The sequence below is a fragment of the Ostrea edulis genome, chromosome 1 (genome assembly GCF_947568905.1).
Source record: "Ostrea edulis chromosome 1, xbOstEdul1.1, whole genome shotgun sequence".
NCBI lineage: Eukaryota > Metazoa > Mollusca > Bivalvia > Ostreida > Ostreidae > Ostrea > Ostrea edulis.
This window is the reverse complement of record NC_079164.1, coordinates 42878019-42905518: the sequence shown is the minus strand read 5'-3', so window position 1 is coordinate 42905518 and position 27500 is coordinate 42878019. Positions and strand designations below refer to the sequence as shown.

General features: G+C 35.1%; 3 protein-coding genes and 1 long non-coding RNA gene across 4 annotated transcripts in view; 2 read left to right on the top strand and 2 right to left on the bottom strand.

The window, feature by feature from the left end:
* Positions 1–27500, bottom strand: part of LOC125654366 (Fanconi anemia group J protein homolog) — a 56737-nt gene that overhangs the window by 9628 nt on the left and 19609 nt on the right. The window contains exons 8-23 of the mRNA XM_048884319.2: positions 25162–25251; positions 24916–25009; positions 24278–24403; positions 20558–20653; positions 19642–19777; positions 18256–18302; positions 18008–18157; positions 10409–10624; positions 9554–9587; positions 9371–9432; positions 8865–9122; positions 7846–7917; positions 7325–7454; positions 6467–6567; positions 2316–2351; positions 673–800 (exon numbers count right to left, since the gene is read on the bottom strand). Coding sequence (XP_048740276.2) covers positions 673–800; positions 2316–2351; positions 6467–6567; positions 7325–7454; positions 7846–7917; positions 8865–9122; positions 9371–9432; positions 9554–9587; positions 10409–10624; positions 18008–18157; positions 18256–18302; positions 19642–19777; positions 20558–20653; positions 24278–24403; positions 24916–25009; positions 25162–25251 — 1776 coding nt within the window. The remainder of the gene's footprint in view (positions 1–672; positions 801–2315; positions 2352–6466; positions 6568–7324; positions 7455–7845; positions 7918–8864; positions 9123–9370; positions 9433–9553; positions 9588–10408; positions 10625–18007; positions 18158–18255; positions 18303–19641; positions 19778–20557; positions 20654–24277; positions 24404–24915; positions 25010–25161; positions 25252–27500) is intronic.
* Positions 11526–14444, top strand: LOC125654378 (uncharacterized). Its single transcript, XM_048884339.2, has 7 exons — positions 11526–11846; positions 12675–12742; positions 13080–13226; positions 13403–13444; positions 13667–13731; positions 14001–14067; positions 14224–14444. The coding sequence occupies exons 1-7, from the start codon at positions 11824–11826 to the stop codon at positions 14427–14429; spliced, it is 618 nt and encodes a 205-aa protein (XP_048740296.2). The 5' UTR covers positions 11526–11823; the 3' UTR covers positions 14430–14444.
* On the bottom strand, positions 14636–16554 carry LOC125654387 (putative nuclease HARBI1). The gene is made up of 3 exons (XM_048884348.2): positions 15804–16554; positions 15348–15459; positions 14636–15069 (listed from the first exon to the last, which is right to left on the bottom strand). The coding sequence occupies exons 2-3, from the start codon at positions 15457–15459 to the stop codon at positions 14672–14674; spliced, it is 510 nt and encodes a 169-aa protein (XP_048740305.1). The 5' UTR covers positions 15804–16554; the 3' UTR covers positions 14636–14671.
* Positions 16608–17665, top strand: LOC125654395 (uncharacterized). The gene is made up of 2 exons (XR_007362347.2): positions 16608–16988; positions 17142–17665. It is a non-coding gene; the product is annotated as an uncharacterized LOC125654395 (long non-coding RNA).

The following is a 27500-nucleotide window of genomic DNA, read 5'->3' as shown; positions in this document are numbered from 1 at the left end:
TACAAAATATGAACAAAATCCATTGAGCGGTTTCTGAGGAGTTGCGTCCACAAAGTGAAGTGGGACAGACGGACACTGGTATTTCTATGTCCCCTTCCGCGTTGCGGTGGGGGACAAAAACTGACCTTATACACGACCTTAGGGCCTGCTTAATTAAGAGACTGAAGGCTTCAATGTCATACAACTCAAACCCTTATACTGACCTATGTCTTATACACTGCCCCAAGGCCTGGTTAAGGCCTAGATATAAAATAATTCCAACCCCAAATCTGATCTGTGCCTTATACATCGCCCCAGGACCTGTCCTGATGGCCTCAATATCATACTATTCAATCCCAAGATACTGACCTGTGCCTTATTCACTGTCCCAGGGCCTGGTTAAGGGCCCTGAAGCCCTCGATATCATACTACTCCAACCCCAAATACTGATCTGTCTTATACACCGCCCCAGAGCCTGGTTAAGGGCCTTGAAGCCCTCGATATCATACTACTCCAACCCTAAATACTGATCTGTCTTATACACCGCCCCAGAGCCTGGTTAAGGGCCTTGAAGCCCTCGATATCATACTACTCCAACCCTAAATACTGACCTGTGCCTTATACACCGCCCTAGGGCCTGGTTAAGAGCCCTGAAGGCCTCGATATCATACTATTCCAACCCCAAATACTGACCTGTGCCTTATACACCGCCCCAGAGCCTGGTTCAGGGCCCTGAAGGCCTGAATGTCGTACCACTCTGACCCCGACAGAAGTCCACGTGATAACCTGTACATGTTGTTATACTCCTGTTTAAATTTCACCTGGCAAGAGAAAATTATCAGCATACACACAATAGTTTTCACAGTTCAGAATGCTGGTACAGTGTTACAGTATAGATACAACTGTATTAGGAGAAACTCTCCCCTTCATAAAGCACAGAGAACAAAACACAGAAAATTCTTGTTGTTCCCAAACAAATCTGATATTGCAAATAGAAATTTTAAAATACATCATAGTACATGTCTTTATTTGAAATGTAGTATTTCATTTGATAACCATGAGGAAAATTGTCTGATTGTGTGTTGTTGAAATCCTATAAGAATATATTCCTGATAAGGAGATGTCACATTTACCATAAATGGCTTAAAAATTTGGAACTATGCTTGGTGCTTACCACTTACAGCCTTTGAGCAGTGAGGGTTCTTTTATGTGCTACATCTACAGCAACATACATGTAGGACCTCCATTCTAAGTGCCAAGCATAGGTCCAACTTTTGAAGCCAAATATCAGAATCAAAGGATAGCCTATACAAGAATTTCTAATTTTCTCCTTAATCACCCTGACTTTGCTCAAATGACCTAGATACAGAGTCACAGCATATCATCTGACCAAAGCAACTTCTGTGTCAAGCATAGACTTCTAATATCTCTCTATTACAAAGTTTTGACCTTGATAAAAATTCTTTTTTCTTTGATGACCTTGACCTTATTACATTGAATGGGCATAACAAGTTTCCGGGCTGTATGCAACCATTGTTTATTATTATTTCCCAGAAATATTTCTCCTAGTAATTTGACCTCTAAATCATTATACAAGGTCATATGAAGGTCACAATGGTAAATGGCACATCAATCTACATGCTAAATCTCAATCCAAAAGTTGGCCTGAACAAGAATTTCAAATTTCTCTCTACCCAGCTTGGCCAAATAAACTAGATTCTAAGTAATGGTATTCCATCTGCCCAATGCAGCTTTTGTGTCAAGTATGAACATCTACTACTTCTCAAAAGTTGGACAAATTTTTTGAAATTCTATGGCAACTGCAACCTTGAATAATAAGCATGACAATTTTTTCCCTTTGTGGGGGGCTTTATTAATCATTGTGACAAGTATCAGCCTACAATGTCTCTCTAAGATAAATCTATTTTGCAGATAAATTATTCTACTATTCTAACCATGAGATCAATATACAATCATATTGTAAATGGCACTGCACATTTTCATATAGCACATACATGTAAAACTTATACGGTACCAATTTTGATGCACCAGATGCGCATTTCGACAAATAATGTCTCTTCAGTGATGCTCAACTGAAATGTTTGAAATCCGAAATATGTGTGCCTTAGTATGTATGTCAAATATTGGAATCCTATGTAAAGTAATGGAAAAGATATGCCAAGGACAAGATTTTGATGAGAAAAAGAAAAAGAAGAAATGAGTCTTAAACAAAATGTCTCCTTCGTAGATGAAGAGTAGATACAATAAATTCTACATGTATATACTTTGCTACTTTAATGATTTTAAACATAGTCTCTTTTAAATGAAATGCATACCTGGACATCTTTTGAGTTTGGATATGGAATGCCAACCTAAAATAATGAATAAAATATTCAATATCATTTACAATCTTTTAATTCCAGTTTAATATCCTGATTATGAAGATAAAGTTCTACATGATGAAAATATGGTGTAGTGGTGAATATCAACTGAAAAATAATGAATTCATTAGAACAATCAGAAATATATATGTATGTACAAGGGTCATTAAAAAAATACATAGACATTAGACATTGTCTCTCTCATATATTTATTTTTTTGAAAAATAAAATTCAACACATTATTGGATTTGAAATCATTTATTTTATCGACCAGGGATGTTTATTTCTATTTAATCATATGATATCCACGATATATAATTTTAAAAACTGTATGTTCCTTCGCCATGGAGCATCGTTATGTCAAAACACGTCACGTTTCAGTTTCTCAAAATATTCTCCTCTACATTTCACGCACAGCCTGTGGCACCTTTTAGTTTTATCATCTAGGTATCTAGCGAGCTGCAACTCTTCCCATTTCCAAATGTTCAGTATGAAAAGCGAGGAGGATGGTGCTGGAGCTAACATCAAAGATATCTGATAATCCCGCAACAGTGACACAGCCATCATTTTTCACAGTGATACTTATCCTTTTGACAAGTTCTTCACAAATGATTCGTTTCCTACCAGGACGCTCGTCAACCAATGTAGAGTCTCTACCACAAGAAAATCATCTGTCATTTATACACTAAAGCACGACTCACTTTTGACATATCATTTGCTTCAAGCATTTTAACAGTTTCTATTGGAGATTTCCGGAGTGAGACACAAAATTTCATGGCCATTCGCTGCTCTGTAATTTCCCGCGATGTCATATCTTTTTTTTTACCTTCACGAAAGAGAACTACCTGCCTTCTATAATCGTTTTTCATTAAACGCCTTGACATATTATGTCAAAACTTTGCTTATAAAATGATGTAATGAAAGAAAAAGTGAGCAAGCTCACATACCCCATGCTCCAACATTGCCTGACAATGCCTCACATAATAAATGGTAATGCTCTGCATTACTGATGGGCAATCAGTTGAAAATCATAATAAAACATCATTCATACATGTAACTGGATACACATAATTGATTAAAAATTGATGATAATAGGATTTATACAGAGATCATTTCATTAAATTCCTTTCAGTGATTAATTGGTACATGTAAACAAGTCAGAAGTCACAATATACTCAGAAAAACTACAACACATTTATTCTAGCTGTACAAAAAGTATACATCAAGTATGGAAAATTCTGTAAAATTATCATTTTTAAGTTCAAAAGTCATCCACGACATCAATTTTTAGTAGTCTTTTATATGCTTACCTCTACATCTTAATGTTTATTGGAATGGCTGCATGTTGGGAGTATGGAACAGGGGTTTTCAATTTGAAAAAGGTATTTAAAACAATGCCAATATCAAAGAAAAATTCAACGGAATTGAATTTGATTATATTTCTATTCATTATTTTCTATGTAATTTGTTACTTAAAATTCCATGAAATTGTTTGGGTCAATCAAACATTATTCCAGTTGATAAGATTCCCAGTTATCAGTCCAAATGTCTGACAGAGAAAAAAGCTTTCAAGAACTGTGTCAAACCTGTTAAACACAAGTTGCTAAAAATATTACATTTTGGCACAAGGTCTACAGGGTTCGAAATTAACTCATGTCCGTAAGTCCGAGACTAGTAGAAAACGTGTCGGACTAGTGAACTCTCTATAGCACTAGTCCGTATGGACTAGTGAAAATCCGGAAATCAATTTTGAATTGGTAAAGAATTTAGCAAGATTTGCCTGATTCTCTTCGATGTTTGAACTTATGGTTGATTACCTGTATGGTCAGGTGTTTGCATGACTATGACAGTCTGATCTTCCAAACACATGGAGTGCGTTTGAGACCGCCGTTCTTCGAACGTGCACACATTGTCAAATTCCTGCTGATTCCGAACACCGAGTACACATCACGAGAACGTGTTCTAGGTGCAAGAATTGCAAGTAGTGTGGTCTGAGAACATGCACGTTTGTATGCACATGTTCTCGTCATTCGCGACTCTAACACAGTAGTTCATAACATTATAGCTCATGACTTTGTCATTCGAGTGAATTTTATTGACTTTCTTGATAAAATTTCGAACTCCCGTGACTCTAAGGTCTGAACACCAAAACAACAGGAACGTCGATCTCGAACGCACTTATGGACGTTTATCAAAGGATTAACTCGGAGGTTAATATTGTATGCTTTTGAAGATCTTGAATACGAAATAAAATATGGTGGTCTCTTTTTCTTCTGTAGGTGTCAGAAATCGAATTGTTTGCAACTGTGATGTGTGTAGTTTGATTAAAATGAAGATCATTTTTTGATATACTGGACGGACTATAGCTGCAATAATGTAGCCCAATCCAATTTTTTTTTATTCTGACGTTTTCGGGATAGGGCTACAATTCCATAGGATCTCCGTAATGGTGCAAAATAATTTTATGAATAACCGATAATAAACTCTGTGTATTGGTCCCAAATGTTGTTTACACCAAAAGGAGTACCAACTTTGTGCTCGGGCATGTCTAATAAAGGTGTTTTTCATTAAATATAATGTACAGCATGCAAAATTCTTCGTCTGCTCCGCCATGCTTGTTATCGCGAGATCTCGTAGGTGGATCTAATGAAAAGCCTAAACATTGACAATCAGCGCGAAAATGTAGTTACTCGAGCCACTTCGACAAAGGAAAGAAAATCATATTGTTGCAGAAAGAATTTACACTCTGCTGTTCGGTTTTTAACTTGATATTAAATTCAAACCTTCTCAATACCGACGAAATAGCTTTCGCCTCCATACTTGTCCATTGATGTAAATACCACCTTATATGGCATATGCAAATGACTTGACAACCGGAAGTTGAAACTTCAGTACATCAAACATGGCGCATAAATATGAATCGAGAAACTGGGATTTATCGAAATTGTTGAAAACGGTAGAATAGAGCCTCACAAATCTAAAGTTGCAGGTTGTAAATTTATATATAGACTAAGAAACATAGAATATCATTTTATTTACGTAAAGAAAGTCAGGAAATGTTTAGAATGAGCGCAAATGTTGCGGGAGTGAATCACTCCCGCATTTGCACCATTACGGAGATCCTAAGGAGTTGTAGCCCTCTCCCTAAAAAAAAAAAAAAAAAAAAAAAAAATCAGAGAGGGCTACATTATTGCAGCTAGACGGACTAGTGAAATGCTTTGCGGACTAGTGAACATCAATAGTGACTAGTCCGTACGGACTAGTGCTTGAAAAAGTTAATTTCGAACCCTGGTCTATATTGAAAAGGGGCATAACTCCCAGAAAAATTAATGAATCAGAATTTCCTGGGAATATGCATATCTACATAGTGTGTTCTATTAAGTACAACGTTTAAAAATAATGTTGAACGGTCTCAGAGGACTTGCGCTGACAAGACCAGAACAGATGGGCTCAAAATACTAAGTTCAGAAGGGGCATAACTCCCAGAAATTTTTTTGAATCAGAATTTTCTGGGAATATGCACATCTACACAGGGTGTTCTTTTTAACAACAAAGTTTCACGAAATTCTGTTGAGCTGTCTCAGAGGAGTTGCAATGACAAGAAAAGGACAGATGGGCTTGAAATTCTGAGTTCAGAAGGGGTGTAACTCCCAGAAAAATTATTCATTCAGAATCTGAATTTCCTGGGAAAATGCACACCTACAGTGTTTCCTTATTAACTTCAAAGTTTCACAAAATTTTGTGGAGCGGTCTCAGAGTTGTGCTGACAAGAAAGAGACTGATGTATGGGTCAAAAACATACCCTCCACAACTCGTTGCGTGGAGCATAACCACTGTCATACCATGATAACTGCTCCATATAACCACTGTCATACCGTGATAACTGTTCTATATAACCACTGTCATACCGTGATAACTGTTCTATATTACCGCTGTCATACCGTGATAACTGTTCTATATAACCGCTGTCATACTGTGATAACTGTTCTATATAACCACTGTCATACCGTGATAACTGTTCTATATAACCACTGTCATACCATGATAACTGTTCTATATAACCACTGTCATACCGTGATAACTGTTCTATATAACCACTGTCATACCGTGATAACTGCTCTGGCATAGTTGTCAGCGAAGTCCATCCCCTCACTGACCTTCCCCCTGAACACCGCCACAAACAGCGCTCCTGTCTTCAGTCCATCCACTGAAACACAATAAAGAAATTACACTGTTCCCCTTAACTATGTCACTGTAGACAAAGTAGCCCACCAAATGAATCTTCTATAGGCTTTGTGGAAAAAATGCATGTCTGGTTCTAAAACTTTTAGGAAGAGGAACTTGTTTCCAATCCTTTTGATAATACAATAAAACAGGTTGAAAACAAAAGAAAATTTTTATTACCATATAAATACAATGTTATTTTTTACAATTGTTTTGATTGGACAAAAATAAAGCTGAACGAAAGTTTACACATCAATAAATCCGAAAATGCGATGTCTTCATATGCGCCTAAAAACAAATAACTTAGTGTGGGGAAACTATTAAAATTTTTGAAATTGTTAATACAATGAATGATTTGGAATTACAAGAATCAAACATTCTTTTTGAAGAATTTATCAAAGTGTAAACTCCGGACATTTTCCTCACAAACTTAACATAAAAGTGCACTTTTATTCAGTTTGTGAGTAAATTGTCTGGAGTTTATACATCGATAAATTCTTCAAAAAGAATGTTTAATCCCATAGTAATTTTGCAAGGTCACAAAATCACAAAAAAAAAATCCCTCCTGCAATATTTTTGTGTTCCTTGTGTCAATCATTTCAGATACAATATCAATCACTGGCAACACTTTCTTCTCTCATATAAACCAACGACAATGTCTAAAACTTAAAATCTCGAGATATAAAACTCAAATTACAATGATTAAACACTGCTGTCATCTTTATGTTGTTCAGACATACCCTGGTCCCGCAACATGTCGACAGAGTCGTAATACTGCCTCATCATACCCTCAAAATCTACTTTCTCTGAGGCACGAGGTTCTATCATCACCTCTTTGTACTCCTTGATCCGCTCCCATAAACCTGTGATCTGCAAGGCATTCATAATATGTAAATCAAAACCAGCTACATGTTACTTACAGAGTTACCAACATTCAACTTCAACTGTGACAATAGTTTTGTAATATTGTAATTGTTTTGTAATATTGTAATATCAGTTTCATAATACTGAAATATTTTTATAAAATTGTAATAACAATTTCATAATATTGTAATTGTTTTGTAATATCAGTTTTGTAATATCATAATAGTTTTGCAATAATGTAATAACAATTTTGTAATATTACAAGTTTATAATATTGTAATATCAAAATTACATGTATTATAGTTTTGTAATACATCTATTGCAATAAAAGTTTGGTAATATTGAAAGGATTTTAATGCTGTAATATTGTAATAATTTAGTATTGTAATACTCTGACCTCCCATCTGCTCTTCAGCTTACTCAGAGTGGAGTAGGATGGAACAAAACAAAGAACTCCATGTGGCACTTGCTGAAATGGTTAGTTCAGAGGTCAATACGATTTCACTAAATCTTACTTTACAATCAAGCTATCAATACGCAACTTCCGAGATATCAGCTCTTCTGTGATAGAGGTACATTCAGTGTTCTGTTGAACACTTGAGTGGGTACAAGATGTATATATATACTATAGACTAGCTATGTAAAATGAAAGTGTGAATTTTGTTTATATCAGCTGTTGGTATACATTAAACTGTCAGACCATATCAAGAATAATATTTGATTGCATTAGGCCGTTAAATTAAATATGAAATTATTTTTTATTTCCTCTTCTGCACGAGTGATATTTTAATCAAAGAAAAATGGTGATTATCGATTTTTGTTTAAGCTATTTTATTATTAGATACTAATAAACTTACTAATATCGTGTGTCCCTGCAGTTTGGGTGGTTGCATGTCTGATAATCGGCCTTTAGGCAATATATGAAGGCAGCGATAAGCATTTGTACCCACTGCGTGTGGACGATATTATGTTTTGCATCTCACTGTGCGTAAGAGTTCCACAAAGGGAAAGAACTATTGGGCAACTCGGAAATTGTGTATTGGATATTTCTCTGACCTAAAATGTTTGTTTCTCCTTTACGACCCATCCATTTGACCTGTGGTCAAGTTGAGGAAAATATTCATTTTATTTCCGACCAAAAAATACAGTGACTTCCAATCAGCAAATCACTTTTTTCCAGTATAATTTAGACACAGCTGGTCTGCCTTTTCATAAACAAACATACCTGTATCACAAGGGAAAACATGCACTAAAAATAATGGACATGTGCAAAAGACAATGAGCAAGCAAATAAGTAATATCTTTTTTAAGTTGAAAAATTCACTTTTTTAGTGTCAGTCACACATGGAAACAAACAAAACTTTAATTCAGACCTTAGTATTGTAAAATTCAGTGAAAGAATATTTCAAGCCTTACCTGGCATACCCCGAGAACCAGGTCCCCCAGCTCGTCCTGAAACTGCAGAGTCTCCACACACCTGTAGACCGCCTCCAGGGTTCCTCCCCGGGGCCCCTGACCCACTGCCCCCACCCACACCTGTTTATCCTCAATCACGTGATTGGCCTCCAGTTTAATGGGGAAGGGTACACCTAGCTCCGACTCGAATGAGTTGATTGGTGATAGAGTACCACTGGTCAGCACTACACTTCTACATACTGAGAGGTCAGAAAAGGCCTGCCAAACAAATGATGTACCGCTGTACGTAATCTGACATCACAACTTTAAAAAATAGTGTCAGTAGAGCACTGACACATACTGAAAAGTAAAAGAGAGAGAGAGAGAGAGAGAGAGAGAGAGACAACTTCAGTCCATTTTTTTCAAAGTCAGCTACAAGTACAGTATGTAAATTATTCCAAATTTCACAACAACAAAACACCTCTTAAATAAAACCACTGTGCTCAATCCATCATGTTGAAACTTACCACTCCAGGATTCATGCACCAGAAGTTCAAAGACAGCTGGGTGGTAGGATGCATAGATTGACCTTTAAATGAAATGGAATGCTGCTTCACTGATTCATCACTTAACATCAACCATTTTATACATGAATAGTAATTTCAGGTTCATATTAATTCAGAAATATTCCACACATGCTAACACATTACCTCCCATTCTTTTCTTTGAACTCAACCACATATCCTACAATAAACAGTCACACGTTTTAAAACAAACTAGGTGTACACATTTCAAAAGTGCAATTGGATCTGATGCAAGTTTTGGTGTAATTACCACTACTGTTATGTGTGATAATGGAAAACTAGAAAAAGCTCACTATATGCATAAAATGTCCCTGTTAATATCCATTACAAATAAATGCCTGTACCTCAATCTGAATAGAGACATAAAATAGAGACTACAAACACATTTAACTTACAAGGCATTTCTTTATTAAAGTTCATTTCAAGGAAGAACATGGTTAATGAACTTATACAGCTGACGTATAAAACATGTTTTAACATGAGCACATCCTATGACCAATTGATAATACATACATCTTTTATCAATAAACATATAAGCAAAAATTGGATTGCAGATTCTGCTCTTTTCAAAAGATAAAAAATTATCATTCATTTTCTTAGCTAATTTGAATGAAGAATTGACAAACTGGCTTAGTATAAAGAAGTACTTTGTGATGTCATAATTCAGAAACTGAAGCAAAATTTATGTCAGTCATAGATATGTGACTAAGATGCACCCTAACATATTTTTATGTTGAAAAGTGAACTTCATCAACATTAGTTTTTTTGAAACCTCATAGAGCCAAATTAGTTCCTTGGTGAACTTTGCTCTTTCATATTTTAAAGCAACAATAAAGTTTTGATCTTGCTTCAATGCCAAAGGTGCTAACAAAATCCTATAAAAACATGCATGTACAACAGGAACATAGGTAGCACTAGAGGTGTTCTCAAAAAGCTGAAGAAACTATTTACACAGGTAAACTAAAAAAAAAATCTCCCTACTGTGTTAGAATTCCTGGAATAAACTGTTGCCTTGACAACAGCCATTCTGTAGTCTGTCACATATTGGAGATCATTCTTGTACAGGTACACAAACACCTTGATAATGTGTTCCAGCGTCTGTAAGGTGGCGCTACTGAGCTTGATAACACGGCCTGACACATCTTTAACAACCGTTTCTTTATCCGTGGCTTCCTCGAACACCTTCTTTAGGTGTTGCTGAAACATTTCAATGTCAAAGTATTGCAGTAAAGATGATATATTCACATTTTCTCACATTATCATTCAAATGATCTCTCTTTAAATGTATTAGAATTATTTCTTTTCTTCAATATATAGAGGCATCTTATAAGTTTGTAAAACCATAGAAGAATTTATATCACTGGAAATTTTTACTTTGTCTTGAATAACAGGATTTACCTATATACTGTATATGTCCAGTACATGTATGTTTAATTCATTAACATTATCAGCTTTTTTATAAGAGAAGAGTTTACTCCTTTAAGGACGCTTGCTACAAACAAAAATAACAACACAATTTTTTTGAAATTGATAAGACTTGAGAAGTATTTCTCCTGTAAGTTAGCATTAGTCCCTATGAGAAAGACACATTTCTGAAATACTAAGTCAATAACATACATGTATAATTCTTATTCTAAACAAAACTCATGGTGAAATGGTTCATATTACCATGTCTTTCAAAATACACAAGGAAAAGTATGTATGACCAATTTTACCATTCAAAAAAAAATTCTAGAAGGGGAGATAACACACCAAAAAATTTGAAATAACTAAAAATATAATTAGGTTTCATTTACATGTACTATCCTAATCATCTTTTACCACACTAAAAATGAGGCATTTTGTTTTTACAAAATAATTTAGTGCTGAAGATACTGTACGTTTCATGAAAATAAATGCCTTAAGTTTATGAATCTGGCCCAGGCCCCGCCGTCATAAAACTTTGAGATTTCTCAAAAAAATTCTCAACTCAACTCTTGAGAATTACTCAGCTAAGAATATTCTCAAATCAGCCGTCATAAATCGATTTGAGAATATTCTTAGCTGAGTATATTCTCAAGAGTTGAGAATCTTATCGTGCGCGACAGTTTTCGCGGATTTTTTTCAGCGCTGGTAGCGGCCCTGTAGAGCTCTTTAATGTTAAAAAGGTGAGAAAACGTCATAGAAACATGTAAATATACCAATATTACGTCTTGAAATTTTGTCGTCTGCTGCATTTCCTTTTAATATGGAGACGATGGAAGTAAAAAAAAAAAGCTAGGGCACAAAATTGGACCGCTGAGGAAGAAGTTCTGTTAATAGAGGAAGTGAAAGCGAGAGCAGAAATCCTCTTTGGACCTCTGAAGGGTTGTGGAAAGTCCGGAAAGATTAAAGAAATAAAAGACAAAGAATGGCAAATGGTTGCTGACAAGTTAAATTCGTAAGAACATTATTTTCTTAATCCAAAATGTAATATCATAAACGCAGAATTGATTAAATGCGGTGGCATAATCATGTTATTCAATCCGCGGACTTTACGATAGCATTTATTCCGGAAATGTGACTTTTAAAAACTATTTAAATACTATTTCTTATCATCATCATTATTCATAAAAATTGTTTTGTTACTGACCTGGAGATATAAAGAAATCATGCCAGTATTTCCTCTGATTCAAAGCAGATTTGGAGGGACTTTCCAAATCTATTTTAAGCTTCACGTACGCGGCATCCATCGATTAAAAAGGGGTGGATCAACGATTTTACTCGTAGTAATGTAACACCTCAAATTGTGTTATAGTTCTTTATTTCATGGTGTTGAAGTGTATGTACAGTGTTCCCCTAAGTAAGGGGCAAACGTGGTGACTACAGCTATGGGCACTTCCCTTCTGAATAGTGTTGTATCGTAAGATGTACTTGGACCCTTTCCTGTCAACCAAATGGCCACAAAATTATCACAAGAAATGACCAGCATGCAATGCACTGTTTCATATGACATTATAAATATTTATCAATAATTAGTTTTATGTCAAAAGTTTTCTTTAAATAACATAACCCAAAATAATTTTCAACAAATAATGACAATAAGAAATGATTACAAATAAAAGCTATATAAATATATCGCTAGGAATTACACAGATGAAATGGTCAAGAGGTAACGACGTCGACCTCAACGGGAAAGGTCCCCCGGTTCAATCCCCATTTTCATCATATTATTTTTTTTAAACTTGAAATTAAATTTCCTCTCTTACAGTAATGTAATGCTTTGTAGACAATTCGACAACAAGATGAGAGGTCTAGAGGAAGTGAAGAAAAAATATTACAACATTAAACAGAGAAGTATGAAAAAGAATTTATCAATTTGTATTAAATTTAGCAATAGAAACAGTGCAGTACATATTAATGATGTTAATTAATTTTGTGAGCATACTATACTTATTGTCATGCATGTATTTTTGCTGAATATACATGTATCAAATAAATCTGAAGTTTTGGAAGTATATTAATATATTAATATTTTTAACCAATATTATCTTTTTTTATCATTATCATTATTGTTCATTTATTTTATTGTATGGTATTTTGATGAGATTATAATTTTTTTTTTAAATTAAAAACCTTATTTGAATAATTCAATCATATATTGTGTAAATCTCTTGCATCTATTTTCAATTAGGCAAAGAAAAACTTGATTCAGTCAAAAAGCCCAAGACAGGAGGAGGTCCACCCCTCCCACCACTAACACCTGGGGAAGAGACTTTTCTGAACTTGTCAGTAGGCCAACCAAATGTCCATGGTTTAAATGGAGGTGTTGATACTGACGGTACATATACATGTAGAATCACGATTCAATCTCAGACTTTTAAGCTTGAATTTATCCAAATTTGAAAGGTATATTTGTATTCACCTGAGGATGGATGTTAAAATCCAGAAAGTGCTAGTGATTTGAATATATATAATTTGTTGTATGTACTGATATTGTGATATTGTTGATTATAGAGCAGCAGATTCTTCAATCAACACCAAAGTCACAAGAGCAAGGTATCAATCAATATCATTTAAAATTCATGGGGATAATGTAATTATTCTACAAAAGCGATATGATTTTTCCTAACAACATATATATTCATGCTGGCCAGAGCATTTTGTTGATTATAACTTTGCCAAGTCATCATTTGAAACTAAAGGTAATCAAAACCATCTCTATTGAAAATGTTTGAAATATACATACAAAATTATATTGTATATTTATTAAATTTCAAGCACCATGTACCTCAGATAGTGTGTCCCATCAGCAGCCACAGGAAAACATGGCATCATTGACTATGGTAATTACATGCATACTGTTATAAAGTAAAAAAAATGCTTTTTTAAGGGGTGGTTAAATATTTCCAATTTTCCATGTGTTTGTTCGCTTATAATTTTAAGAAAATGTAAATAATATGCTCTATTATATATTTGTATAAGTCATCCGTACATGATCATATTGTCTTATCTTAATTAATTGTAAATGTTAATGAGCTTCATTGTGCTGTTTTTTTGTTTTTTTTTATTTCCATGCAATTTTGTTCTAAATCCTTTTAATATTCATAATCAGAATGAGACATCTGGACACCAATGTGTTATTTCCACAAGCACAACTGATAGGAGGAAAGGAAAAAAAGGTTTGTTTTATTCACATGTTTATTTCAACCACCACGATTAATTTTCATCAAGTTATTCCTAGTGGATATTAACAAAGTACTCATTTAATCACATGATACATGTATGTCCAGTTGATATTAGTATCTATGATAATAATTGATATTCAAACATTGTAGTAACTGATTCCAAGAGAAAAATACTGGAGGAATTAGAGGAAAGGAACTTAAGTTTGGATAACAAAAGGTTGGAAGAGGAGACATTAAAAGTGAAGGAGAAACGAGAAGTTTTAACCTTGCAGAAGGAAGTCCTTCAGATGAAAAAACAGAAATTAGTTTTTGAAATCCAAGCAAACTATCCCAGTTTTCTGGAGATGGAGATGTGAGAAGTAAATTCAAATTGAAAGATTAACTGAGAGAGAGAGAGAGAGAGAGAGAGAGAGAGAGAGGAAGCTAATGAGAGGGAGAGAGACAGAATGAGAAAAAACAGTGGGAGACAGAGAGAGTTGTTGTTTTTGAGTGAGAAAAACAGATGATGTGTTATGAAGGAGAATAAAGTTATATTTCTAAATTTCAAACAGTTTGAATAGTCCTTTATGATACTTAATCTACTGAAATACATCTGTAATTAAAAAAATCCATTGGTGATGGTAGCTCGCTTCAGAATACCATCATTCCTGGTGGGTGCAGCTGGGCCCTGTACTACCTGTGCTTGGCAGTCTCTAATATTGATAGTTATGCAGTCGTCACTGATCCTAGTGTCCTGTCTGTCTATGGCTATGTTGTGTAGAATACAAGATGCTGTGATGTACACTATTGCCTGCTCTGGTGATGTCCTTAGACCAAAATGAAGGGCTTGGAACTTCCTCTTCATGATTCCAAATGTCTGTTCTATTAGAACCCGTGTACGGCATAAACTCGCATTAAACCTCTCCTCAGCAGGTGTACGTGGTGTCAAGTAAGGGGTCATGAGGTATCTGGTGAGGGGATAGCCAGAGTCACCCAGTAACAGGCCATCATGAATACCTATGAATTTTAACACATTCACATGTACATACATTAAAATTTTGCATAATTAAATAACTTGAAGTAACTTAAATTAACCATGCCTGTAGGTCACCACAGCATATGTTGTACATGTCACTTAACTGTAACAGAGTTATAAGTGGATTGTGTTGAATTATCACACATGGGTAAATATTAATTACATAAATTATTTAATGCCATAATATTTCTTTTAAATTAAATATAATTATTCTTTAGTTGATGTGTATATGTTACATGTAGTAATATGTAGGTTTTACCATTTTCAAACTGCTGACAGAGGGATGATGTTCTCCATATTCTGGAATCGTGGCAAGAACCTGGCCATCTGGCACAAAGTGAAGTTACCCTGAAATTGGGATCACACACCATCTGAAATTTACAACTGTACATATATAATAGATCTATGAATAATTATATACTGTCAAACCACTAGTTATATTGAATGAGTTGGTTTCACTACATTATATGGCATCCAAATGTTTGTTGGGGTGGGGGGGGGGGGGGGGGTATTTGAATTAAAAACTTTTAAAAAACCACACTAGGAATGATTCCTTTAGTTTGTACAAATTATTTCATGCATATAAATTCTACAAGTGTGGTATACATGTGAACTACATGGATGTTGGTAATAAAAAGTGCAACACTTTTAGGCCTATATCATTACATAGTAATTAATAAAATGTAGTCATTCGAACAATTCATATGCATTATACCTGAACATTAAGGCTGTGGAACCCTTTCCTGTTGACATAGTCAGCCTCATTCTCAGTTGGTGTACAGATTTTAATTTGTGTCCCATCAACACAACCCAGAACTTTAGGGAATCCTAGAAAATGTGTATATTATAAATTTATGAATATAAGTTCATTTCTTATATGAAACAGTTATTGATATCTTGTAATTTGAATTATTTTCATAAATGACAATGGCTATTTATTCTTTACAAAAGACATTTGAGGGAAAAAAACTTAATATATATGAATTGATTTATGCAAATAAATTAGTTAAAATGTACGGAAGCGATAGGTGCCAGGGTATAGAATTAATATTCATATAATTCCAATGTTATTTATTACAATTGTTTTGATTGGACAAAAATAAAACTGAACAAGAGTTTATACATCAATAAATCCGAAAACGCGATGTATTCATACACGCCTGAAAACAAATAACATAGTGCGGGGAAACTATTCAAATTTTTGCAATTGTAAATAAAGTGAATGAATTGGAATTATAAGAATCAAACATTCGCACTTTTATTCAGTTTGTGAGTAAAATGTCCGGAGTTTACACATCGATAAATTCTTCAAAAAGAATGTTTAATCCTATAATTAACTGGCGGCCGGCACTTTATTCATATGGTGGCTGCCAGTTAATTCATATAACTTTGAAAAACGATGCTGCAATTGTTTGAAATGAATTTTTATCAAATGACAATTATAATGACAGACACAATTTGAAAATTCAATAACCTCTTTGAGGGGGGGGGGGGGGGGGGGGGGGGGGGGGGGGGGGGGGGGAGTGTCTTGTCTGGCTATGTTGTTAGATTAAACAATGAAAACTATAACTTTTCAATAAATGTACTTTCAGGCTAAGGTGCCCATGTCAAATTCATGTGTAATAAATAAATCATAGATTACAGTGTATATATTTCATATACATGTATGATACGAATGTATTAGTATGTGTCATGTCCTAAGGGTTTCAAAAAATATTTCATAGTCAGTTATGGCAATTTATTCATTTAAACCAATTCAAAAGACTATTTGTTTAGTTGGATCCGCCACCTTTCAAAATAACATTGTGCAGTTATCGCCCTTACGGTGGAGCTCTTCTTATCAATGCGATATCAACACTGGAAGACTCACTCTGAGAAGAATTTTGTGAATTTACAGCGGGTAAGCATTCTTTGGGATGTTTTTATGGATGTAGTGTTGTTTTGGATATTTGTTTAATCGTATGCATTGTATTTGGCTCTTAGGATTGATGCATATAATTCACTAAAGTTATGAATATCATGGCAGCGCATCTAACGCTACTTTCATTTTCAGATTATATATAGAACTTGCCTGCAACTCTCCTGAAACCCTCCTTTACTTTAGTAGCCATCTCTCCGACCGGAAACTTTATGTAATCGGAGAAAACATCAACAACGGCCCTTGCTACAGATTTGACCGCTCTTCCAGCTGAGGATTCGGACACGTTCAGACTATCTCCAATGAGTCTCAGGTGGGCCCCCGTGGCAACGAAACGCAAAAATAGTAGAACTTGAATCAGAGGAGGAATAGGACGGTTCCTGACAGTGTCTGTCTCTAGGCGATTACCAACTCCATTCAAAATGAAAACAATACTTTCTGGTGAAAAGCGGTATCTTTGGAAGATTTCATCCTCCTCCAGACTCTCAAGAGGATTACTAAGGTCCCGAAATACCCGAGGTCGTCTTAAAATGCGCCGATTTTGTCTCCGCTGACGTCTGCGTCTGATCATAGCAGCCATTTTTAATGTTTGAGAACGTTCTTAAGTCTGCATTTTTGTAGACTCAAATATTTGAGAATAAAACTGATTTTGAGAATTTTTTTTGTGCTCAACCTTTTTATGACGGCCGCTGAGTCTGAGAATGGGGAAGTTGAGAACATTCTCAGACTTGAGAATATTCTCAGACTTAAGTATGTTTTATGACGGCGGGGCCTGGGATCATGCAACAAACTCAGACATAGTCAAAATGTCAACTGCAGACAACCGAGATTTGATGAAGCAATTTTGAATAACAATCTTTTTTTGGAATAATTGACTGCTCAATCATTTCATCGCAATATTCAGATTTTGACATAACCTTACGATGTTTCATGATCCCATGGGCAGATATCTTAAGAAGACCTAGGTTTTCCAATAAACCTAAATTTCTGGTTTTAAATACCTGCATTTCCTGGAAGTGCTTAGGCCCTGCCCCGATCTTCTCCAGTCTGACCACAATATCGTAACTTGACCAACACTTGAACTCATGGTTAAAGTCCATACTTTCTAAATTGTCTTGGTAGTCTCTAATGAATCCCAGAAGTCCGGCACACTGTAAAAACTCGACATGTATTCTGATGTTGCATTCATCATTGGACAAATGAAATGATGATTATAGTTCAGATTTATGTTTTAGTCATTATCACTTACCAACTGCCTCACTCGCAGATGTTCTGCCGTCAGGATCTCATATTTTACTGTTAACAAGAAAGAACACACATGTTGAATATCTTGAATCAACAAGGTGCAATGTAGAAAACAATCGTGACTCCTCTGTGACTAATTAGGGATACCATGTATTAAACAATCGTAACTCCTCTGTGACTAATTAGGGATACCATGTATTAAACAATCGTAACTCCTCTGTGACTAATTAGGGATACCATGTATTAAACAATCGTGACTCCTCTGTGACTAATTCGGGATACCATGTATTAAACAATCGTAACTCCTCTGTGACTAATTAGGGATACCATGTATCAAACAATCATGACTCCTCTGTGACTAATTAGGGATACCACCTATCAAACTTCACGTGATCATGTTTGTTGATGGAGAGATTTTGCTTTGAACACTTGATTGCCAATCAATTCAGCTTAGCCTGATCAGTAAAATGACATCGAAGTGCATGTTAATATCATCCTACTCACCGACATTCAGCTACTAACTCATCTCATCCATCTCGCTGACGTACAACTACAGACTCATCTCATCTATCTCACTGATGTACCACTACAGACTCATCTCATCCATCTCACTGACGTACAACTACAGACTCATCTCATCCATCTCACTGACGTACAACTACAGACTCATCTCATCCATCTCACTGATGTACAACTACATACTCATCACATCCATCTCACTGACGTACAACTACAGACTCATCTCATCCATCTCACTGATGTACAACTACAGACTCATCTCATCCATCTCACTGACGTACAACTACAGACTCATCTCATCTATCTCACTGATGTACCACTACAGACTCATCTCATCCATCTCACTGACGTACAACTACAGACTCATCTCATCCATCTCACTGACGTACAACTACAGACTCATCTCATCCATCTCACTGACATACAACTACAGACTCATCTCATCCATCTCACTGATGTACCACTACAGACTCATCTCATCCATCTCACTGACATACAACTACAGACTCATCTCATCCATCTCACTGACATACAACTACAGACTCATCTCATCCATCTCACTGACGTACCACTACAGACTCATCTCATCTATCTCACTGATGTACAACTACATACTCATCACATCCATCTCACTGACGTACAACTACAGACTCATCTCATCCATCTCACTGATGTACCACTACAGACTCATCTCATCCATCTCACTAACGTACAACTACAGACTCATCTCATCCATCTCACTGATGTACAACTACAGACTCATCTCATCTATCTCACTGACATACAACTACAGACTCATCTCATCCATCACTAATCTCGATATAAAACTAGCGATTCGTATCAACCAGTTCACTGTCATAAAACCACTGACTCAGCTCATCCAGTTCATTGATTGCCTTCTCCAGGGCATCGTCCCCAATTTTTTCCCCGGCTGAGTCCCGTGAAATGTCTTCCATATTGTGGGCTTCGTCGAGTATGACCACTTGATCCTTCAGGTTTATTTCCATCTAAAACAAAACACAATCCACATAACATCATACACCAACTGGTCCCTCAAAACACAATCCACATAACAGTGCTTCCCAAGGTCTTCTGGTGCTTACTGGACATTTGGTCCAGTAATGGTTGAGATATTACTGGACCAAATCACAATTTACCAGACCAAAATTTTATATGCAAATTAATCCCCTATTGTGGCCCCATGTTATTTATTACCTAATTCAAACGCTTCAAAGACATCTGTAGTTCACGGGATATTGCTCAATTGTATTATCACCCTCTCGATGAATTAAAGATGATTGCAAGTTTGATAAATATTTGAGTTAAACGTAAACACGTTTTCTGTTTGCAATGACTAAAGAACAGAATAAATTTTGGGACATGCTGCTAAAAATTGAAAATTTATCTGATCATGTATTTCATTGAAAAAGAAATTATCAGACACTTGGTCCGGCCAACAACTGATATTGATCGGACCAAAACAAAAATGACCGGACATTTGCCAATGTCCAGTGGACCTTCGGAATCACTATAACATTATACACCAACTAGTCCCTCAGGCTTGTTTCCATAAAAAATAAAGCACATTTTAAATTTCAACATGGACAAGATACATGGTTGTTCAGGCTAATTTCTATCTAAAACAAGTACGTTTAACACTTCATCATCACATTTACATAGTATCAGTCATTCTTCAATGATCACACTATACACAGTAAATTTGATCATAACATCTAAACATGGTAGTGATATCCAATATTTATAAAGTATACCATAGTAAGCATTACCGTTTGCCTTATAATTGGGTCAATCAAATAGTTGTATGGACAAAACACAATGTCCGCTCCACTTCTTAGTTCTCTCGTGGCAAAGTATGGACAAATCTAGCAGTAACAGAATTCAAAATCATAATACTCAAATACAATCTGAGAACACTACTGATCAAAAGGTTTTCCGTATGACACATGGACAGAAAAAAATTCTGGATAACAAAGTGTTTATATAGTGTTTAAAAATCATATATCTACGGTTCATGAGTGTGAAACATTTTCTAATTTTAAGAAATCATTACATTAACCTGACTTGGATTTCTTGGAAAGTTCAAGTTTTCTGTTATTTGAGCAGTCAAAATTTGAGTAAAATCTCGGACTTAAGTCCAAGTTTTTACTTATTTTAAATAAGTTTCTTTCGAGAAATCCAGCCCAGGTACCTGAAACTTTCCAGTCTTGATTTTACTGGTCAAAATTGTTCTCAATTCTTTTCTTGCTAATAAAAAGAGAAAGATTCCCTAGAATAAAAAAAAAATCAGTCCTGAAATCGATTGTGGACAACTTAAAAAATGTCAGAAGAATTCTCATGAAGTCATTTAATTCAATAGAAAAACATGACTCCTCTTTTTCATCACTTCTTATAAGGTTACACTCTAGTTGATGTTCATGTGAAGTCATAAGCAGCTGTTAAATGAAAATTTTGCAAGAGAATGCATCTTTTCAACTCACGAGAAATTTCCATCATCATCTTGATATTTTTCAGCCACATTAAGGTGATTGCTATACATGTACATGTACCTACTTCTTTGACGTCGTATTTCTGTTGCATCAACTTTTAATCTTCATCTCACACCTTTGTGAATGTTACTGTAACAAGAGCTCTGCAATGCAGGGCATCCCCTCACAATGTGTAATTCAGTAAATGCAAGTCTTTTCTATGAAGTCCCACAGTGACCTTTACCTTTGGACCACAAAATCATTAGTTTTTCCTCTCTTGTTAACAAAGCTATATCTGAAGTATCAAATCAATCAAGCAAAAAATGTGGCCTAAAGAGTGTCTACAAGCTCAGTGTTACACACATACTCACCCACACATGAACGGTCGAATTACTATATCCCCTCCCGCAATGTATTGCGAGGGGATAGAAATGTAACCAACAAGAGGCCCATGGGCCACATCGCTCACCTGAGTCAGTTGGCCCTGTCATTGCTCAGCTGTTGTGATTTTTGAATTTTTAAAAAAAATCTTTGTTCCCATGAAAAATTTTGACACCATATTGTGGCCCCATCCTAACTCCAAAGGATCACAAAATAACTGAAAAAAATTCACATAACAAAGAGATGCCTTAAGACTAATATCACTGGCATGATCTTGCTGCTCTGGATAAGACAAAGGTCAAAAGGTCATTGATCATGGTATATGATACAAAAACCTTGTCATAAGATATCTATATACAGAATATGAAAGCTCTATCTTAAATAGTTCAGGAGATATCAAGTAGGTAAGATTTTTATTAAAAGTAGGTTAAACTTTCAGGTCAAGGTCACAAAATCAAATTCACAAGATAATAAGGTTTTGCCATAAAGAACCTATATACAAAATATGAAAGCCCTACCTTAAATAGGTCAGGAGATACTTTTAAATAGGTCAGGGATATTTTTTTTAAAAAGTAGGTTAAACTCAAAGGTCAAAAGATCAAACATCATTGTGTACAAGGTCTTGCAATAAAGAATCTATATACAAAATACGAAAGTCCCACTTAAAATGGTTCCAAATGTAATAGCTTATATTTTCTTAAAAGTAGGTCAAACTCGGAGTTCAAGGTCACAAGGTCAAAGATCATGATGTGAAATGAAAGGTCTTGCCATAAGAAATATAAATACAAGATATGAAAAATCTACCTTAAATAGTTCAGGACATATTGTATAGGTCAGATTTTCATTAAAAGTAGGTCAAACTTCCAGATCAAGATCACACACCAGTGCATCACAAGAAAGGTCTTTCCATAAAAAATGTATATACAAAATATGAAAGCACTAGTTTAAACAGTTCAAGAGATATTCTAAAAAGATTTCCCCCATATATCAGCGTACAACACTTTGATCCCACATTGTGGCCACATCCTACTCCCAGGGACCATGAATTGCAGAAACTCAAATCTACTCTATGTCAGGAAGCTTTCATGTAAATTTGAACTTTTCTGGCCCAGTGGTTTTTGAGAAGATTTTCCCTACATACTCGAATATAATAAAACTTTGATCCCATATTGTGGCACCATCCTACCTCAGGGGGCCATGCATTGAACAAACTTTAATCTGCACTATGTCAGGAAGCTTTCATATGAACTTGAACTCTTCTGGCCCTGTGGTTCTTGAGAAAGAGAATTTTAAAGATTTTCCCTAAATATTTGCATGTAAAACTTTGCTCCCTTATTGTGGCTCCACCCTACCCCCGGGGGCCATGATTTATACAAACTTGAATCTGCTTTATGTCAGGAAATTTTCATGTAAATGTCAACTCTTCTGGCCCAGTAGTTCTTGAGAAGATTTTTAAATGACCCCACTCTATTTTTGCATTTTTGTGATTATCTCCCCTTTGTTGGGGGCATGGCCCTTCATTTGAACAAACTTGAATCTCCTTCACCCATTGATGATGTGTACCAATTTGATTGAAATTGGCCCACTGGTTCTGGAAAAGAAGATGAAAATGTGAAAAGTTTACAGATGGAAGGACGGATGACAGACAACGGGTGATCAGAAAAGCTCACTTGAGCTAAAAATGGATCATAGGGGACTACTGAAATTTTTATTCAGTACATGATCGCTGATTTTTAGTATTTTTTTTAACCAAGATTCAAACTTTAAGATGTTTAGTTCCTGGTCTCAATTAAACTAATTAAACATATATATATATAATTTATGTTTCATACATAATAAAATATTGTTAACATTTAAATTAAGCATATATACTTTTGATATCTCATGCTCTGATTTCACAAAGTCCTAGATTTCCAGAAATAAAATCTCGGTTCATCTTAATGCACATTCCTCGTTGTTTTCAGTACTGTTTGTTTTTACAAGTAACAGGTAGATCCTACTAGTATAGTGACGACAAAATTCAAATAGCTTAATTGCGATGTGAATGCGTATAAACTGGATGCTTACAAATTCATTGTTGTGTATGATAATTAGATTAAAATTAACAATTAACTTAATTTCTTTCAGTTAACATAGATGATAAAATTTAGAAACTTGTGACAAATTTTTTACTGAATAGTAACAATTTATAGTCAATGAAATCTTGCATCAGATGTGTGTCATTTCATTTGATTTATTGAGGTGTGTGGACATTTAGCATTGACAGGAGGGTACATTTTGATTTAATTATACCTGTGACATTGTAATTTATGACCATGATTCCTGGTAAACCAAAGGGCTAGGTCTATTTTCGCTTTCTTAGTGATGATACAAAATAAAACAAATAAAAAGAAATCACTTGCTTCTTATATTTCATTCTTATAACTTGGATATTATCCAGAAAACACAACTGTATTGTCATTATAATGCATCCTGTCTAAATAATTGATGGTCAGCCTGCCAATATCCAAACCCTTTAAATATAAGTTTTCTGCAGTTCTAGGGACATTGAGTTTACATATCATAACTTCTTGAATTTTTTTAATTTACTGTCCCTGGGACCCGTAGTTTTTGTGAGTCACATACATTACTATAACAGACCTTCAGTGATTTGGAGAGTCCCACGAAATCTTCAATATCCCAGGCCTCTGTCAGGCCATGCCTCTTGACGTAGACTTGAGATGCTGGAACTCTCTTTAAATGCTCATTGAATTTACAGCCTGGGCCCTGAAAACATGAGGACCATTCAATTACACAGGACAGGGTGCATAATCACAACCATATCCTCCCCGATCACATCAAATTGCTAGAGGTACAATGTCAAACTAACCCCGTCATAATCAAATCCGTCTATCAGCTGATTTATTTCATCTTTTTAGCAAGATTTTAGTAGCTTTTTTTTAAAATTTTTTATAAACTGGTAATTTTCAAATATGTAGGTATATTAAAGCATTGCAACAAAAAAAATAAAAAAAAAATCCTTTTTTTTTTTTTTTTTTTTTTTTTAAAGACAAATCTATATTGCTGGTACAATGTATTGAACATTTCTACATGTCATGATTGACTTTTAAAATATTCTTAAACTTTCTAATGAGGAAGGAATTGGGATTGGGAATATAACTGAATTTTGGCTAGATAGACTTCAGACAATGTGATTTGTGATTTCAGACATGGTGATTTCAGCAGATCTCAGATTTTGTGGAGAGATAATTAAGAAGGCATTATAATATGATACATACATCCAGCAACTCCTTGCAGCCCTCATTCTTTCCCCTCATTTGACTGACAGCTGGGTGTATACATGTGTGCTCTCTGGCAGCCAAAATAGTCATTCTGAATAACAGTAGCAAAACATCACTCCTCATAGGCACATCAAATTTATATAAGAATAAATTCTTTGTCAGAGGAATTTGCAGGAAATTAACCTGCAATGAATGCTTATTTCATAGCCTTTCCACATGAAAATAGTGGATTTGTCCACCTACTTGGCTTCTCGGTATGCAGTTTTCTTCAGTTCCCGTATGATCTGGGTAATCTGTTTATGTGTCCTTGTACCAAAGTAAATCTTAGGTACCCTAAAAGAACAAAATTACCAGGAATATTCAAAGCACATGCATTCAAAATAACACTCACACAAGCCAAATAACACACACCTCATAGCGCAGAAGTTTCTATACTATTGACCCCCGTCTCATAAACCCTTTTCTTCTCCCCATCAGCAGCATGTTGTTTAATTACACAATGGGAAGTAAAGTCTGAATGTCATCTACATATTTCACTCTGTAAAGTTTTAACAACTTCAAACTTCATCACTCCTACATACATCTACTTGACCTTGCAATGTCATGGTAAACATTAGTTTTAGTTGCATACAGTAAATTAAAAACTAAATATTCCACCTAACGACTAATTTTTTTCTCGGAGTAAAGTGAAATCCTTAATAAATTTCAATTTGTACAAATTCAATGCAGAGACTTTCCCTCCTCAATCACATTGATTTTTATCTAAATAACAATTTGTGCAGTGTAGAAACAGATACTTCAATTCACAAAGAAAACCTAAAATGGAGTTTTACGGTATAATCCTAATGACTTGTAACACAGTAGCTACATTGGGCAATGTTATACAATGTTTACAGCTGGGCACATTGACAGCTTTAAATGCATTTTATCTACGCATCAATTCTGATCCACGCATAAATTTAATCAGATGAGAAAATGAAAATGTCACTTTCATTGGCCGGGCAATATCTCCCATCCTGACTATTGGCTCATTATCTGTAAATCTGACGGCAGTGATCAAGTTAAATACCGCATCAGCGTACATCAAAACTATCCAGAAGAAAAAAACACTATTCACAGTCACCAACTCAATTAAATAATGTCATAGCGATTTCCTTTATACCACGATGAGAGCCATCTTGCTGCAATTTATCGGACTATTGCTGTAACAAGCCTCACTAAGCATCCATTGCCCGTTTCCTGACAAGACCATCTTCAAAGATTCTTACACAATTGGCGAAAATGACCACGCTAAACTCCCCAAATGGCCTAATTCTATTTCCCCATCTAGCCAATCTTGCCTTGCCTTGTGCAAAAAGCAATTGGATTTGAAACCTATAATGTTGTCAATTTCATTTTTCTGTGTCTGGCAATCTGTGATTACTTGGTTGGACAAACACTGATTTCTGAGATTACAAACCCCTAATCAAATCACCCAGCCAATTAGGGCTTTTTTCTTCAATTCCGCTGTACTTTCCTCCATTACCCCATTTTAATAAAATTACTTGTTCCAAATTCACATTACTAAATGTTCTATATCATCCTAATCAACCAAAGTAAAATAAGAGACCACAAAGATATTGATCAGAACATACTGCTGTACTACAAAATTGCTTACAAACTAATCACACATACATAAAACTCGCAACCAAAAACCATATTCTTTTGATAAAACAAATGCAAAAGAAACATATTTCAGCTCACTTGTGTATAAATTAATATATATATCATATACACATTTCCCCCTTCACACATAATAAAACTTGCATGCAACCAAAGACCACACTCCTTTACATAGTTAAGTTTACTTGTGTATAAATATAAACAATACACCCCCCCCCTTCACACATAAACAAGACCTTATTCAAATATTTTTTAATAAAATAAATGCAAAAGAGGCATATCTTAATTTATATGTGTAGAAATATGACTACATAGCTTTCCTTCCATTAAGTTCCTTTCTTTCAGATTTTACAGAAGTGACTGACAAACTGAAACCACAGCGAGCCAGAAACTGATCAAAATGGATAAAAACTTCATCAAGATGACAGTCATCTACCAGTGATGAGAACTTGGGAGGTTCATGAATAATGCAGAAGCATATCATCCAAGAGATGACAGCTCCCTCTTCCTGTGGGGAGGCAAGTGGAAATATTATAGACCTTCCAAAAATCACACCAAGGTGGTCCGATCAATCACATAGGACCCCTGCATCTTAAAAGAGACAACCCCTGATGCCTGACAGGTGAGGTGTGAGCAGGTATTTATCATTGCACATTTATTGCTAAAAATGTCACCTTTGTTTCAACCTTTGTGTCAGGCTGTTTACAAATGAAGTATTCTCACACATTGGGTGGTCTTAAGTACATACTTCATCATGATCAAATTAATTCAAAGCATGAGTAAATTAACACGTAATGACTCAATCCTCTTGTTCCCCCCACATATATAAACCATAACAAAATGTGCAGACTGTGTCAGAGATATTTTGACAATTATTTATGTGTACACAAGGTAATAATGGTCCAATAACGAGCAAATTA